The sequence below is a fragment of the Salmo salar genome, chromosome 10, assembly GCF_965601325.2.
Source record: "Salmo salar chromosome 10, fSalSal1, whole genome shotgun sequence".
Classification (NCBI taxonomy): Eukaryota; Metazoa; Chordata; class Actinopteri; order Salmoniformes; family Salmonidae; genus Salmo; species Salmo salar.
Window position 1 is genome coordinate 52,278,384 of NC_138300.1, and position 19,307 is coordinate 52,297,690.

The 19,307-nt window shown below is 43.9% G+C and overlaps 1 protein-coding gene across 2 annotated transcripts in view; it reads right to left on the minus strand.

Moving 5' to 3' along the window:
- The window catches only part of ano8b (anoctamin 8b), a 96,734-nt gene that overhangs the window by 45,258 nt on the left and 32,169 nt on the right, over window positions 1–19,307 (minus strand). For both annotated transcript variants that reach the window (XR_014379041.1, XM_014123576.3), the window contains exon 2: window positions 445–555. Coding sequence is in view for 1 of the 2 variants with exons in the window: in XM_014123576.3 (XP_013979051.1) it covers window positions 445–555 (111 nt within the window). In the remaining variant the exon portion in view is untranslated. The remainder of the gene's footprint in view (window positions 1–444; window positions 556–19,307) is intronic.

Below are 19,307 nucleotides of genomic sequence, written 5' to 3' on the forward strand. Positions count from 1 at the left end.
CGTTAGCAACAGTTTACAGTGAAATTGTTCCACATAAACCAAACACTGAAACACTGTTTTCAATTAGAATCATATGTAGCCTCATTATCTCAAAAGCAAACGATATAAATAACCCATATTATAATCACGAGTTTTCCACGAGCCTGGAGAGATGACTGTTGTCTAATGAGCATTACATTCCAGTGATGACTGAGCACAGTAACACAGACTAGTCATGGACTGGGATGGCTAATGTTGCAATGACATTATCACCATTCATGAAGTCAGGGAGACTAAAATGAAAAATGACTTCTGCTTACTTCTGCTTTTCATAGTGCATGGATGGCTGAACAAATATGTATGTAAACAATAACACAGAGTAATGTGTGTGTGTGTGTGTGTGTGTGTGTGTGTGTGTGTGTGTGTGTGTGTGTGTGTGTGTGTGTGTGTGTTTTTGTGCATCACCTGAGAAAGTCATGAGGACGTCACAGTTCTCAGTGGGCACGGTCTTCATCCAGGACTTATGAGACATTATGTACCTCCCAGCCTGCAGCAGCCGCTTCCCAAATAACTTATCTAGAGAGGGGGGAGAGAGAGAGAGAGAGAGAGAGAGAGAGAGAGAGAGAGAGAGAGAAGAGAGAGAGAGATATATAGAGAGAGGAAGAAAGAAAGAAAGAAAGAAAGAAAGAAAGAGAGAGAGAGATAGAAAGAGAGATATAGAGAGAAAGAGAGAGAAAGAAAGAGAGAGAGAGAAAGATATATATATATATATATATAAAGAGAGATATATAGAGAAAGAGAGATATATATATATATATATATAGGGAGAGATATATAGAGAGAGAAAGAGAGAGAGAGAGAGAGAAAAAGAGAGATAGATATATATATATATAAAGAGAGATATATAGAGAGAGAGAAAGACAGAAAGAGAGAGAGAGAGAAAGATATATATATATAAAGAGAGATATAGAGAGAAAGAGAGAGAGAAAGAGAGAGAGAGAAAGATATATATATATATATATAAAGAGAGATATATAGAGAGAGAGAAAGGAGAGAGAGAAAGATATATATATATATATAAAGAGAGATATATAGAGAGAGAAAGAGAGAGAGAGAGAGAGAGAGAGAGACAGAGAGAGAGAGAGAGACAGAGAGAGAGAGAGAGAGAGAGGGGTGGGGGGGCACATGGTCAGGTACCTTTCCATAGTGAAACAGATTGACAGACGAAGACATTTGTTGTAGAACTGTCAGTCAGTGCTTCCCCTCTCCCACAAACACTCCCGTCCCCTCTCTCTCCCTCTCTCTCCCTCTGCCAGAATAAAATGTCACCATCCTTCACTCTGCAACATGAGAGCTATCAAGTCGGACTTAACCCCTACCTGTCAGGGACAGAGGGCTTTCATTGTCATCTCTCTCTCTCTCTCTCTCTCTCTCTCTCTCTCTCTCACTGTATGTATTCCTATAAGTGTGACCACACAGTTCAGGCCAGTACACACACACACACACACACACACACACACACACACACACACACACACACACACACACACACACACACACACACACACACACACACACACACACACACACACACGTCAACAGTGTTTATATTTAGGTAGAGTGCAGTGAGTGCAGGGTCACGGACACTGGCATCATGTGACTCAAGAGACGTACCTGATCTGTACCTTCAAGGATTTCACTTCAAGTGAGGGAAAATTGCTCAGACAGTGAAATTGAGACGATTGTATTTATAAACCACTGATTTGAACCCGACTGTGAGTACACTACCGAAACCGAGGCACACAGACAGTAGAGACATGATTTCTACACACAGGTAAGTAGTGAATGAAAGACATCAGTGTCCAGCCAAGCATCAATAGAGAAGAGAAGTACAGCCTCCAGCCTACAGGCTACAAAGGTAATGTTAAGGTGGCTGCGGTACGCTACAGAATTGCATAATGTCAGCCCTCTAAGGGAAAGAAACACAACCACACACGTCTTTGAATAAAGAAAATAAAGGTTCATCTCGTTGATCTCCTTTTCAACAGACAGCTGGTCCAAGATTGCAGCAGGGGTCAATAGTTCAACAGGAAGTGCAGTGCTCTAACCCTAAAGGCCTTGGGAAATGGGGTGCCATTAAAGGGACTTTTCTGACTTGCAAACCAACTAGCCAAAATCTAAAACTGACCCTTACCTTAACCCTAACCTTAATCAAACCCTTAAACCTAACCTTAACCCTAACCTTAATCAAACCCTTAACCCTAACCTTAACCCTAACCTTAATCAAACCCTTAACCCTAACCTTAACCCTAACCTTAATCAAACCCTTAACCCTAACCTTAACCCTAACCTTAATCAAACCCTTAAACCTAACCTTAACCCTAACCTTAATCAAACCCTTAAACCTAACCTTAACCCTAACCTTAACCCTAACCTTAATCAAACCCTTAACCCTAACGTTAACCCTAACCTTATCCCTAACCTTAACCCTTACCTTAATCAAACCCTTAACCCTAACCTTAATCAAACCCTTAACCCTGACCTTAACCATAATCTTAACTGTAACCAATTCTGAAATGAAATATTGTTTGCACGTCAGAAAAGTCCCTTTAGTCTGTCCCTTGGCAGAGTTGTCTGAGGACAGTTTGTGCTGTACACTGCTGGCTGACTCCTGAACAATACTAGTGGGGGTGGCCAGACAAAATGCCTGTCCCAAAACAGTTCTGTGCTCAGTGAGCCGTAGGTCCTCAGAGATGGGTAGAAAGTGGGCCACGTTCCAGAGATCTCAACTGGGCACAGTTTAACACTGCAGCCTATAATGGCATGACAAATCACTTGCTGCATGAACAAAATTATGTTTATTTTTCATAAGATCATGACACAGGAAGTAAATAATAATATACACTTGAAAAAATCTCATTGTTATTGATTTGAACATGAAAGACAAGATATAATGACAACACAGCAAGCAGGACAATATAAACAGATAAGGTAAGAATCATTAGGTAACAAACAAGTCACAGACTAGGAGATGGCAACACGGTGCCCCTACACACTGTGTATGTACTACAGACCCATCTCCTCTCTGTAAAGGCTCTATTACTACTTTGACATTTCCACCATGGCTGGTTAGCCAGAGAAGACAAGTCCTGAGCCAAATCTCACCTCATATCGGTTACACACACACACACACACACACACACACACACACACACACACACACACACACACACACACACACACACACACACACACACACACACACACACACACACACACACACACACACACACACACACACACACACACACACATCACGGTGGTCACACACACAAGGTCATAGTCAGCGTTATGGCATCAACAACCAGATGGTCACCAGACCAGATAGTCTCTTCTATAAATCATAGATCATGAGTTTAACTAGATACCACAGCCCTATAAACAGCTGTCACATTTAAAACCCTTCTTCTCTGACCAGTCCTTGGTGACCTTCAGTCATTCCACATATCTGATGTATACCTACTGAAGCACACCATAGTCAACCAGTCAACAAAGCAAATCACCAAGTCCTTGACCAGTTCAATCAGGTGAACCAGTTGAATCAGGTGGATTAAGTGGGCAATGTTGGAATAAATCCAATATGTTGAATAGCTAGGGGTCTGCGAGGACTGATTTGAGACATACACTGTTCTGCTCGGTGTGGTTCTGCTTCCTTGAACAGACTGATGATGACATTGGATAGGATAACTAGCTATTTCCTGGAACAGACTGATGATGAAAGAGGAGAGTAGAACCAGCTACTTCCTGGAACAGACTGATGATGACATTGGATAGGATAACTAGCTACTTCCTGGAACAGACGGACAATGAAAGAGGAGAGTAGAACCAGCTACTTCCTGGAACAGACTGATGATGAAAGTGGAGAGTAGAACCAGCTACTTCCTGGAACAGACTGACGATGAAAGAGGAGAGTAGAACCAGCTACTTCCTGGAACAGACTGACGATGAAAAAGGAGAGTAGAACCAGCTACTTCTTGGAACAGACTGACGATGAAAGAGGAGAGTAGAACCAGCTACTTCCTGGAACAGACTGATGATGAAAGAGGAGAGTAAAACCAGCTACTTCCTGGAACAGACTGATGATGAAAGAGGAGAGTAGAACCAGCTACTTCCTGGAACAGACTGATGATGAAAGAGGAGAGTAGAACCAGCTACTTCCTGGAACAGACTGACGATGAAAGAGGAGAGTAGAACCAGCTACTTCCTGGAACAGACTGATGATGAAAGAGGAGAGTAGAACCAGCTACTTCCTGGAACAGACTGATGATGACATTGGATAGGATAACTAGCTACTTCCTGCAACAGACGGACAATGAAAGAGGAGAGTAGAACCAGCTACTTCCTGGAACAGACTGACGATGAAAGAGGAGAGTAGAACCAGCTACTTCCTGGAACAGACTGATGATGACATTGGATAGGATAACTAGCTACTTCCTGGAACAGACGGACAATGAAAGAGGAGAGTAGAACCGGCTACTTCCTGGAACAGACTGATGATGAAAGAGGAGAGTAGAACCAGCTACTTCCTGGAACAGACTGATGATGAAAGAGGAGAGTAGAACCAGCTACTTCCTGGAACAGACTGATGATGAAAGTGGAGAGTAGAACCAGCTACTTCCTGGAACAGACTGATGATGAAAGAGGAGAGTAGAACCAGCTACTTCCTGGAACAGACTGATGATGAAAGAGGAGAGTAGAACCAGCTACTTCCTGGAACAGACTGACAATGAAAGAGGAGAGTAGAACCAGCTACTTCCTGGAACAGACTGATGATGAAACTGGAGAGTAGACCCAGCTACTTCCTAGAAAGAACAATGAGGGGGTTTTCCAGAGAAAAATAGCCCCATACTGTCTACTATTGTGTGTCATGAGGTTAAATAAGGTTTGGATTGTTTATCTGTTATAGTCCCAGATAATCTTCAGATGACTCACTTTGCCACTACAGACGGCCTATTTATGGACAGTTACATTTGGAGTACTTATTAAGGAATTCCATCTCGTTTCAGGATGTTCTTCTATTATAAATGGTAAAACATTAGATTTCATTTTAATCTTAAGAGTCATTCACTGCCCCCCAAATTCCTCCTGTTCCCCATGCAGCTGTAGTTTGAAAGGCCAGACAAAGTCCTGTAGCCTGCCCCTGAACAGCATTCTAATGAGGCCTGCATTCACTGCTCCACACACACACACCGCCTAAATACCTTGATTTATGAGCCTCACTTACAGGCAGATTGGTGTGCAGCTTACGTGTGTGTGTGTATGGTTCTTTGTGTGTGGGTCTTTGTGTGTGTGTGTGTGTGTGTGTGTGTGTGTGTGTGTGTGTGTGTGTGTGTGTGTGTGTGTGTGTGTGTGTGTGTGTGTGTGTGTGTGTGTGTGTGTGTGCGTGCGTGTGTGTGTGTGTGTGTGGAGGAGGGAGGGGGGGGGTCTTTATGTGTGGGTCTTTGCGTGTGTGTGTGGAGGAGGGGGGGTCTTTGCGTGTGTGTGTCACTGTAATACTCAGTGGGAAGCCCATTGACACTGGGACACTGGTGGTGTCTCCATTTGGCCACACATTGCCCATTGGGGCTTATCGACAGAGTGGCAGGTGTGTGTGTATTAGTGCGTCTGTGTGTGCACTCTGCTCAAGTGCACCTGATGCCATGCTGCTGAAGGGACAGAGGACAATACGGCCCCTATCAACAGACCCAGGGTCAGCAGTCACAGACAGGTGTCCAGTAACTCAAGCATTTTATTGGAAAATCACTGTTCTAGGAAAAGGGCTCATTTAGCAGCAGCCGCTCTGTTATGTGTTCTCAGGCTCCACTGATCTGGGGAAAAAGGGGGGATACCTAGTCAGTTGTACAACTGAATGCATTCAACTGAAATGTGTATTCCACATTTAACCCAACCCCTCTGAATCAGAGAGGTGAGGAGGGCTGCCTTAATCAACATCCATGTCTTCAGCGCCCGGGGAACAGTGGGTTAACTACCTTGTTCAGGGGCAGAACGACAGATTTTTACCTTGACAGCTCGGGGATTCGATCTTTTGGTTACTGGCCCAATGCTCTAACCACTAGGATACCTGCCTCTAACCACTAGGCTACCTGCTCTAACCACTAGGCTACCTGCCTCTAACCACTAGACTACCTGCTCTAACCACTAGGCTACCTGCTCTAACCACTAGGCTACCTGCTCTAACCACTAGGCTACCTGCTTCTAACCACTAGGCTACCTGCTCTAACCACTAGGCTACCTGCTCTAACCACAAGGCTGCCTGCCGCCATCTATCACCACTCTGTAAAATAATAATAATAATACATGTAATAATTATAGATACATACAGAACCAGTCAAAAGTTTGGACACACCAACTCATTCTAGGGTTTTTATTAATGTTTTAATTGTAGAATAATAGTGAAGACATCAAAACTATGAAATAATACACATGGAATCATGTAGTAAGCAAAAAAGTGTTAAACAAATCAAAATATATTTTATATTTGAGATTCTTCAAAGTAGCCACCCTTTGCCTTGATGACAGCTTTGCACGCTCTTGGCATTCTCTCAACCAGCTTCATGAGGTAGTCACCTGGAATGCATTTCAATTAACAGGTGTGCCTTATTAAAGTTAATTTGTGAAATGTCTTTCCTTCCTAATGCGTTTGAGACAATCAGTGACAAGGTAGGGGTGGTATACAGAAGATAGCCCTATATGGTAAAAAACCAAGTCTGTCCTTTGGTCTGATGAGTCTAAATTTGAGATTTTTGGTTCCAACCTCGATGTTTTTGTGAGATGCAGAGTAGGTGAACAGATGATCTCCGCATGTGTGGTTCCCACCGTGAAGCATGGAGGAGGAGGTGTGATGGTGCTTTTCTGGTGACACTGTCAGTGATTTATTTAGAATTCAAGGCACACTTAACCAGCATGGCTACCACAGCATTCTGCAGCGATACGCCATCCCATCTGGTTTGCGCTTAGTGGGACTATCATTTGTTTTTCAACAGGACAATGACCCAACATACCTCCAGACTGTGTAAGAGCTATTTGACCAAAAAGGAGAATGATGAGGTGCTGCATCAGATGACCTGGCCTCCACAATCACCTGACCTCAACCCAATTCAGATGGTTTTGGATGATTTGGACCTTAGAGTGAAGGAAAAGCAGCCAACAAGTGCGCAGCATTTGTGGGAACTCCTTCAAGACTGTTGGAAAAGCATTCCAGGTGAAGTTAGTTGAGAGAATGCCATGAGTGTGCAAAGCTGTCATCAAGGCAAAAGGTGGCTACTATGAAGGAACAGAGGAACAGAGGTACTATCTCAAATATTTGTTTAACACTTTTTTAGTTACTACATGATTCCATAAGTGTTATTTCATAGTTTTGATGTCTTCACTATTATTCTACAATGTAGAAAATTGTAAAAATAAAGAAAAACCATTGAATGAGTAGGTGTGTCCAAACTGTTGACTGGTAGGGTATATATAGTTGATATGTATGATAATAGCAAAGCAATGCGTCAGACTATATGAAATATACTGTAATATGTAACTGTTAGTCCTCTCGAGGAAAGAGATTGATATAGTACTTTGTTTGTGTGGTATTGCTGAAGAAAATGCAAACAAACAAATGTAAATTGACTAACCTAAACCTTCCCCACTCACACTACAAACTATCACCCTCAGGCACTTAAGGAAATCATGAATGTCATGGATATATTGGAATTAGTGGATATATGGAGGCTTAAATACCCTGATCTAGTGAGATATACATGGCGGAGGCTTAATCAAGCTAGTCGTCTTGATTACTTTCTTATGTCATTCTCTCTGGCACCAAAAGTTAAAAAGTGTTGATAGGGGACAGAATGCGGTCAGACAATCACATAATTGGCATATATATTACTCTTACAGAATTTCCACGTGGGCGAGGATATTGGAAATTTAATCAAAGCCTACCAGATGATAACTTGCTTTTAACTAGGACAGAAGAATTTCTAACAGACTTTTTCAGACATAACATAGGTACAGCAGATCCCCTTATTGTATGGGACACTTTTAAGTGTGCCTTTAGAGGCCATGCAACGCAGTACTCATCTATAAAACAGAAGCAATTTAGGTGAAAAGAGTCCATATTAACAAAGGAAATTGAAGGACTAACAGTACAGACAGACAGCAATAAAAACTGTACCATAGAGGCTCAGAGTAAATTAGAGGAAAAACTAAAATAAATGGAGGAACTTATTCAAGAAAGATCCAGTGTAATTTATTATCAAAAATAAAGCAAACTGGATGGAATATGGACAAAAATGCACCAAACTATTTTTCAATCTTCAACATAGAAATGCTACCAAATTTGTTTTATTGATCCTTGTTAAAAATAATGAAGTCACTCATGATTCACCGAACAATATTTTGAAAGAGGAAGTAAATTACTTTAAGCATATGTTTTCATTTCAGTCTCCTCCATCTCCACTAACCGAAGCTAATTGTATGGATTTTTTTCCTATTAATAATGTAAAATTAACATCTGTACAGAAAGACTAATGTGAAGGCCAAATAACAGTGGAGGAACTTCTTGATGCAATTAAAGCCTTTAAGTCCGGAGTGTGATGGCGTACCAGTGGAACTACAGGGCTGGATGGTATACCAGTGGAACTACAGGGCTGGATGGTATACCAGTGGAACTACAGGGCTGGATGGTATACCAGTGGAACTACAGGGCTGGATGGTATACCAGTGGAACTACAGGGCTGGATGGCATACCAGTGGAACTACAGGGCTGGATGGTATACCAGTGGAACTCCAGGGCTGGATGGCATACCAGTGGAACTACAGGGCTGGATGGTATACCAGTGGAACTACAGGGCTGGATGGTATACCAGTGGAACTACAGGGCTGGATGGTATACCAGTGGAACTACAGGGCTGGATGGTATACCAGTGGAACTACAGGGCTGGATGGTATACCAGTGGAACTACAGGGCTGGATGGTATACCAGTGGAACTCCAGGGCTGGATGGTATACCAGTGGAACTCCAGGGCTGGATGGCATACCAGTGGAACTACAGGGCTGGATGGTATCCCAGTGGAACTCCAGGGCTGGATGGCATACCAGTGGAACTCCAGGGCTGGATGGTATACCAGTGGAAATACAGGGCTGGATGGTATACCAGTGGAACTCCAGGGCTGGATGGCATACCAGTGGAACTACAGGGTTGGATGGCATACCAGTGGAACTCCAGGGCGGGGTGGTATACCAGTGGAACTACAGGGCTGGGTGGCATACCAGTGGAACTACAGGGCTGGGTGGCATACCAGTGGAACTACAGGGCTGGATGGTATACCAGTGGAACTACAGGGCTGGGTGGTATACCAGTGGAACTACAGGGCTGGAGGGCATACCAGTGGAACTACAGGGTTGAATGGCATACCAGTGGAACTCCAGGGCTGGGTGGTATACCAGTGGAACTACAGGGCTGCGTGGTATACCAGTGGAACTCCAGGGCTGGGTGGTATACCAGTGGAACTACAGGGCTGGGTAGTATACCAGTGGAAGTCCAGGGCTGGATGGCATACTAGTGGAAGTCCAGGGCTGGGTGGCATACCAGTGGAACTCCAAAGCTGGGTGGTATACCAGTAGAACTACAATGCTGGGTGGTATACCAGTGGAACTCCAGGGCTGGATGGCATACCAGTGGAACTCCAGGGCTGGATGGTATACCAGTGGAAGTATACCAAACCTTTTTTTATATACTCAGAGGACCATTATTAGCATGTTTTAACCACTCCTATATAAATGGTAGATTATTGGACACGCAACAAGAAGGTCTGATTTCATTATTAATGAATCAGGATCCAAGGGCTAAATATAAAGATCCAGTCCATTTAAAAATTGGAGGTCTCTTACACTTTAGTGTTGTGATGCAAAAATTCTAGCTAAAGGCTTGGCGCATAGAATTAAAAAGGTTTTGTCAGATATTATTCATCCTAATCAGACAGGTTTTTTACATGGACGATACATTGGAGATAATATAGGACAAGTACTGGAAACAATAGAATGCTATGAAATATCGGGGACACCAGGCCTGGTATTTATAGCTGACTTTGAAAAGGCTTTTGATAAAGTACGACTTTTTATTTTAGTTATTTTTTATTTCACCTTTATTTAACCAGGTAAGCTAGCTGAAAACAAGTTCTCATTTACAACTGCGACCTGGCCAGGATAAAGCAAAGCAGTGCGACAGAAACAACAACACAGAGTTACATGGAATAAACAAGCGTACAGTCAATAACACAATAGGGAAAAAAATAAAGTCTATATACAGTGTGTGCAAATGGCGTGATGAGGTAAGGCAATAAATAGGCCATAGTGGCAAAGTAATTACAATTTAGCAGATTAACACTGGAGTGATAGATGAGCAGATGATGATGAGCAGATGATGGTGTGTAAGTAGTGATACTGGTGTGCAAAAGAGCAGCAAAGTAAATAAAAACAATATGGGGATGAGGTAGGTAGATTGGACGGGCTATTTCCAGATGGGCTATGTACTGCTGCAGCGATCGGTTAGCTGCTCAGATAGCTGATGTTTAAAGTTAGTGAGGGAAATGTAGGTCTCTAGCTTCAGCGATTTTTGCAATTCGTTCCAGTCACTGGCAGCAGAGAACTGGAAGGAAAGGCGGCCAAAGCTGGTGTTGGCTTTGGGGATGACCAGTGAGATATACCTGCTGGAGCGCGTGCTACGGGTGGGTGTTGTTATCGTGACCAGTGAGCTGAGATAAGGCGGAGCATTACCTAGCATAGACTTAGATGACCTGGAGCCAGTGGGTCTGGCGACGAATATGTAGCGAGGGCCAGCCGACTAGAGCATACAGGTCACAGTGGTGGGTGGTATAAGGCGCTTTGGTAACAAAACGGATGGCACTGTGATAGACTGCATCCAATTTGCTGAGTAGAGTATTGGAAGCTATTTTGTAGATGACATCGCCGAAGTCGAGGATCGGTAGAATAGTCAGTTTTACTAGGGTAAGTTTGGCGGCGTGAGTGAAGGAGGCTTTTTTGCGAAATAGAAAGCCAATTCTAGATTTGATTTTGGATTGGAGATGTTTGATATGAGTATGGAAAGAGAGTTTACAGTCTAGCCAGACACCTAGGTATTTGTAGTTGTCCACATATTCTAGGTCAGAACCGTCCAGAGTAGTGATGCTAGTCGAGCGGGCGGGTGCGGGCAGCGAATGGTTGAAAAGCATGCATTTGGTTTTGCTAGCGTTTAAGAGCAGTTGGAGGCCACGGAAGGAGTGTTGTATGGTATTGAAGCTCGTTTTGAGGTTAGTTAACAGTGTCCGAAGAAGGGCCAGATGTATACAAAATGGTGTCGTCTGCGTAGAGGTGGATCAGGGAATCACCCACAGCAAGAGCGACATCGTTGATATATACAGAGAAAAGAGTCGGCCCGAGAATTGAACCCTGTGGTACCCCCATAGAGACTGCCAGAGGTCCGGACAACAGGCCCTCCGATTTGACACACTGAACTCTGTCTGCGAAGTAGTTGGTGAACCAGGCGAGGCAGTCATTTGAGAAACCAAGGCTATGGAGTCTGCCAATAACAATACGGTGATTGACAGAGTGAAAGCCTTGGCCAGGTCGATGAAGACGGCTGCGCAGTACTGTCTTTTATCGATGGCGGTTATGATATCATTTATACAGTTTATGGAGTTTATACAGTTGAAGTCGGAAGTTTACATACACATAGGTTGGAGTCATTAAAACTCGTTTTTCAACCACTCCACAAATTTCTTGCTAACAAACTATAGTATTGGCAAGTCGGTTAGGACATCTACTTCATGCATGACGCAAGTAATTTTTCCAACATTTGTTTACAGACAGATTATTTCACTTATAATTCACTGTATCACAATTCCAGTGGGTCAGAAGTTACATACACTAAGTTGACTGTGCCTTTAAATTGACTAATTGATATAATTTGAGTCAATTGGGGGTGTACCTGTGGATGTATTTCAAGGTCTACCTTCAAACTCAGTGCCTCTTTGCTTGACATCATGGGAAAATCCATAGAAATCAGCAAAGACCCCATAAAAAATTGTAGACCTCCACAAGTCTGGTTCATCCTTGGGAGCAATTTCCAAACGCCTGCAGGTACCACGTTCATCTGGACAAATCTGGACAATAGTACGCAAGTATAAACACCATGGGACCACACAGCCGTCATACCGCTCAGGAAGGAGACACTTTCTGTCTCCTAGAGATGAACGTACTTTGGTGCGAAAAGTGCAAATCAATCCCAGAACAACAGCAAATGACCTTGTGAAGATGCTGGAGAAAACAGGTACAAAAGTATCTATATCCACAGTAAAACGAGTCCTATATCGACATAACCTGAAAGGCCGCTCAGCAAGGAAGAAGCCACTGCTCCAAAACCGCCATAAAAAATACAGACACGGTTTGCAACTGCACATGGGGACAAAGATTGTACTCTGGTCTGATGAAACAAAAATATAACTGTTTGGCCATAATGACCATCGTTATGTTTGGAGGAAAAAGGGGGAGGCTTGCAAGCCGAAGAACACCATCCCAAACGTGAAGCACAGGGCTGGCAGCATCATGTTGTGGGGGTGCTTTGTTGCAGGAGGGACTGGTGTACTTCACAAAATAAATGGCATCATGAGGAGAGAAAATTATGTGGATATATTGAAGCAACATCTCAAGACATCAGTCAGGAAGTTAAAAGCTTGGTCGCAAATGGGTCTTCCAAATGGACAATGACCCCAAGCTTACTTCCAAAGTTGTGGCGAAATGGCTTAAGGACAACAAAATCAAGGTATTGAAGTGGCCATCACAAAGCCCCGACCTCAAACCTATAGAACATTTGTGAGCAGAACTGAAAAACTGTGTGGGAGCAAGGAGGCCTACAAACCTGAGTTACACCAGCTCTGTCAGGAGGAATGGGCCAAAATTCACCCAACTTATTGTGGGAAGCTTGTGGAAGGCTACCCGAAACGTTTGACCCAAGTAAAAAAATGTAAAGGCAATGCTACCAAATACTAATCGAGTGTATGTAAACTTCTGACCCACTGGGAAAGTGATGAAAGAAATAAAAGCTGAAATAAATCATTCTCTCTACTATTATTCTGACATTTCACATTCTTAAAATAAAGTGGTGATGCTAACTGACCTAAGACAGGGAATTTTTCAGAGGATTAAATGTCAGGAATTGTGAAAAACTGAGTTTAAATGTATTTGGCTAAGGTGTATGTAAACTTCCGACTTCAACTGTATATACAGTAACCAGAATCCCGGGGGTCAAATCAAAATCAAATCAAATGTTATTGGTTACATACAAACGGTTGGCAGATGTTATTGCAGGTGTAGCAAAATGCTTGTGCTTCTAATTCCGACAGTGCAGCAGTATCTGACAAGTAATCTAACAATTCCACAACAAATACATAATACACACAAATCTAAGTAAAGAGATGGAATAAGAATATATAAATATAAATATATGGATGAGTGATGGGTCGACACAGGGGGCGGGTCTGTACACGTGAACAAGCTTTAGGGTGTCCAGGCCACCCTCAAAGGGTGAGGTGCTGTGCCAATATGTCACATTAAATCACAGGACAAAACAGCTGGGATGTTGGGACCCGGAACTAAACGCAACACACGTATAACAACATTCTGACTTCAACACTACCAGTGTGTTCATAAACCTGGAACTGTTCATAACATAATTATTACACATTCATAACAGCATTCATAAACTACAAATAGGTCCAGGAGCCACTTTCTCCAGTATAACTGATGCAGTGACCCACGGAAGGCATTCTCACTCAGTCCATGGAATATTTGTAAACCCATCAATGGAGTCTTAATATAGGATAGATAAACCTAACAGAAACATCTCTGTTCCCCCTAGCAACAGAGACTGCATTACCTCACAGACAGACCAGGGGGAAGGGAGTGTGTGGAATTGCTTTGGAGCAGTACGTGTATCACATGGGGCGGTCCTAGAGGAAACACACGTATCCCAAACCCCACACTAAATATTAAATCCTCAAACCATCCCTTTAGGCACTATGCCGAAGATCTGAGCGGACTGTCTGGACAGCTGCCCATTGGTTTGGGATTCAGCATAATTATTATGATTACACACACACACACACATATCAGACACATACATATGCAAACATGTACACACACACACACACACACACACACACACACACACACACACACACACACCACACACACACACACACACACACACACACACACACACACACACACACACACACACACACAAGCAAAAATACATGCATGCATATCCACCGACGGACATTAGACAAACCTGCCATACACCCTAGTTGTCGTATAACATGTCAAAAAGGGCATCAGTGTTTTTCTGAATCCCATTCCAAACAATCCCATCTAGTGAGGAAAAATGAAGCCAGATATCTGCATGATGCAAGCGCAGCACACATGCCTTGCGGAGATGAAAAAATTCCAAGCGGTGGCCCACCCTCTCCCCTTGTCTCTCTCTTTCTCCTTTCTCTCCCTCTCTCCTTTCTCTCCCTCTCTCCTTTCTCCGTCACCCAAACACTGATCTGCTTGATTTCTGGTCGCAATGGCCACCTCAGAGAACCCTCCCAAAGCACACACACTCACACACTTACACACACACACACACACACACACACACACACACACACACACACACACACACACACACACACACACACACACACACACACACACACACACTCACACACTCACACACACACACACACACACACACACACACACATACACACACACACACACACACACACACTCCCATTCTTCTCCTCAAGCAGCGGAATACCCCGACACTCCCAGTCTTCTCCTCAGGCAGCTGAATACCCAGACACTCCCAGTCTTCTGCTCAGGCAGCTGAATACACAGACACTCCCAGTCTTCTCCTCAGGCAGCTGAATACACAGACACTCCCAGTCTTCTCCTCAGGCAGCTGAATACCCAGACACTCCCAGTCTTCTGCTCAGTCAGCTGAATACCCAGACACTCCCAGTCTTCTCCTCAGGCAGCTGAATACCCAGACACTCCCAGTCTTCTGCTCAGGCAGCTGAATACCCAGACACTCCCAGTCTTCTCCTCAGGCAGCTGAATACCCAGACACTCCCAGTCTTCTGCTCAGGCAGCTGAATACCCAGACACTCCCAGTCATCTCCTCAGGCAGCTGAGTACCCAGACACTCCCAGTCTTCTCCTCGGGCAGCTGAATACACAGACCTGTGAGCGGATATAAAAGCTTCTCTCACTGGCTTAGCAGGTAGCCTTCTTTCCCTCTCTTTATCTCTCTCTCTCTCTCTCTCTCACCCTCTCTGTCCTCTTTTCACTCCCCGTCACCTTGTATCTGTGCGGCTCCTGTGGGTACTGCCAGTGCTATGCTGAGCAGAGAGAAGACGGGCTGGATTGAAGAAGGGTGCCCCGTACAATAATAAATAGTATTCTTTAAATAAGTAAAACATGATCAAAGTAACTAAGACACCATATTCACCAGTCCACAATAGTCATTATAACAGTCTGATGGTCACATGGGGCATATTCTTCACTAGGATGTGATACTAGTGTAGACCAGTCCTGATTGGTGAGATCTCGGCCTCCTGAGTGGCGCAGAGGTCTAAGGCACCGCATCTCAGTACAAGAGATGTGACTATAGTCCCTGGTTCAGATCCAGGCTGAATAACATCCAGCCATGATTGGGAGTCTCATAGGGTGGTGCACAAATGGCCCAGCGTCATCTGGGTTTGGCAGTGTAGGCGGTCATTGTAAATAAGAATTTGTTTTAACTGACTTGCCTAGTTAAATACAGGTTCAATTAAATAATGTCCAGTGCTGTTATTTTTTTTAGGTGAGTGAGCACAAAATAAAAATGTAAACGATGTCATCATTACCTTAATCAAAGTCTGTACCGACAGATGTAGCCTGTTGAATATATCATCCTATACAATATAATTCCATATCATTATAGAATATGCATAAAATAGATCCTCCAATTGCAACGTCTGCCTAGGCCAACACATACTGTCTCAAGAACATGTTCTGTTGTTAATACTCTCAATAGGCGTATCACATTTCAAAATAGGCCATCATCCCTGTCAATTGTGAATGATAATTAGATACCGGTGAAACGTCCAAACTGTATCTACATACCAATCATTTGATCTCCATTAGTTTCATGGGAATACGTATTCAGATCTTATTGAATGACTGTCTGGTGAGTGAATTAGAGCAGATTGGGTTAACACACTATATAGCCTTCCTAGTATTTCGTTTCAATCAAAGCATATAACAATGATATTATAATAAAAAAAAATTTTACTATTGAACTTCAGCTAACCATCAAAAAATGTCATTAGAAATTAGGAAGTGTTTTGGTGTAACAGTATCGCTATAGGCCTACTATGCTATGCTATTATATTCGGGTTCTGTTGTTGTCACGGTTGTCGTCGATAGAAATGGAGGACCAAAACGCAGCAGGTATGTGCAGGCTCATCTTGATGTTTATTTGCTTTCAAAATGAACGTACAAAAATAACAAAACACGAACGATCAACAAAAACAGTCTGGTAAGGCACAAGGCGAAACACAGAACAATCACCCACAAAATACAAGACAAACACACCCAACTAATATAGGACTTCCAATCAAAGGCAACACCAAACAGCTGCCTTCAATTGGAAGTCCAACCCCAATTAACTCAACATAGAACCAGACACACTAGACTAAACATAGAAATACCTAAACATAAACCAAAACCGGAAACACTAAATCAAACACCCTTTTAACAAACACACCACCCCGAACCACATAAAACGAATACCCTCTGCCACGTCCTGACCAAACTACAATACTAATTAACCCTTATACTGGCCAGGACGTGACAGTTATGTAAAATGCTAATGAATCATTATGTGATCTTGCGAGATATTTATGCAGCTTTGATCTAACTTTACTAAACGAGCCCCGATGTGAGAATTGATCATCTTGTATTTGTTATAATGATAGTCAATGATGAGTAGGACTATTAGGCAACAGATCTGGATGAGGGTTATTTTAAGCGATTGGAACGCCATTCGTGGTGCTGAAAGGACAGCCAGGATCGTGCACTGATGTTAAAAAAGCATAGACCCCAAATCTCTCTGAATGAACTCAAACCTGCATTGGACAACATGAATAAAGGCAAATGACCTGGATGGGTGGTTACTCCTCCTGAGGCCTATTTAACATTTTGGAATCAATTAGGTCCACTATTGCTCTAAATGATTAATACAGCCGTTCACAGAATAGGTTCATTTGGAAGAGATGTGGACACTAATTTCGCGTTAATTAAAAAAAGGTAAGGATGCCACCCAGTGTTCTCACGACCCCAACTGGTGGTGCTGAAGGAAAGCTCTGTCATTCGACCAGTTCAGGAACAAACAACAATCATTTGAAGTATAGTCTAATAGGCCTGTGACTACGTGGTACACAGTGCATTCGCAAAGTACTCAGACCCCTTCTCTTTTTCAGGTGGAGTCCAAATTTGACATTTTCGGCTCCAACCGCAGTGTCTTTGTGAGACGCAGAGTAGGTGAACAGATGATCTCTGCATGTGTGGTTCCCACCGTGAAGCATGGAGGAGGAGTTGTGATGGTGTGGGTGTGGGTGTGCTTGCTGGTGACACTGTCAGTGATTGATTTAGAATTCAAAGCACACTTAACCAGCATTCTGCAGTGATAGGCCATCCCATCTGGTTTGCGCTTAGTGGGACTCTCGTTTGTTTTTCAACAGGACAATGACCCAAAACACCTCCAGGCTGTGTAAGGGCTATTTGACCAAGAAGGAGAGTGAAGGAGTGCTGCATCAGATGACCTGGCCTCCACAATCACCCGACCTCAACCCAATTGAGATAGTTTAGGATTAGTTGGACCGCAGAGTGGAGGAAAATGATGATCGTGGACTTCAGGAAACAGCAGAGGGAGCACCCCCCCATCCACATCGATGGGCCCACAGTGGAGAAGGTGGAAAGTTTTAAGTTCCTTGGTGTATACATCACGGACAAACTGAAAGGATCCACCCACACAGACAGCGTGGTGAAGGTGCAACAACGCCTCTTCAACCTCAGGAGGCTGAAAAAATTTGGCTTGTCACCGAAAACCCTCACTAACTTTTACAGATGCACAATCGAGAGCATCCTGTCAGGCTGTATCACCGCCTGGTACGGTAACTGCACCGACCACAACCACAGGGCACTCCAAAGGGTGGTGCGGTCTGCACAACGCATCACCGGGGACAAACTACCTGCCCTCCAGGACACCTACACCACCCGATGTCACAGGAAGGCCAAAAAGATCAATAACCACCCGAGCCACTGCCTGTTCACCCCGCTACCATCCAGAAGGCGAGGTCAGTACAGGTGCCTCAAAGCTGGGACCGAGAGACTGAAAAACAGCTTCTATCTCAAGGCCATCAGACTGTTAAACAGCCATCACTAACACAGAGAGGCTGCTGCCTACATACAGACTTGATATCATTGGCCACTTTAATAAATGGAACACGCCCAGAGAGAAGCCCCAGAGAGAAGACAGAGCCCCCCCCCCAGAGAAAAGACAGAGCCCCCCCAAGAGAGAAGACAGAGCCCCACGCAGAGAGAAGACAGAGCCACCCCCAGAGAGAAGACAGAGCCACCCCCAGAGAGAAGACAGAGCCCCCCCAGAGAAAAGACAGAGCCCCCCCAAGAGAGAAGACAGAGCCCCCCCGCAGAGAGAAGACAGAGCCACCCCCAGAGAGAAGACAGAGCCACCCCCAGAGAGAAGACAGAGCCCCCCGCAGAGAGAAGACAGAGCCACCCCCAGAGAGAAGACAGAGCCCCCCGCAGAGAGAAGACAGAGCCACCCCCAGAGAGAAGACAGAGCCACCCCCAGAGAGAAGACAGAGCCACCCCAGAGAGAAGACAGGCCCCCCCCCGAGAGAAGAAAGGGCCCCCCGCCAGAGATAAGACAGCCCCCCCCCCCCCTCAGAGAGAAGACAGGGAAGAAACCACCATTTACCTCTAGGCTGATATACATATTGATTTGGTTTATAATTTTTCATGGATTTTTAGTGGTATTTATCAGAATTATTATTATTATTATTTAAAAATGTTACGTCTCAGAGAAAGAGAGAACGTGTCACTTTGCCTATCCTGATGAATGGCTATGTGGTAGATGGATCACTACTCATTATCAGCCGCAGAGACATGCAA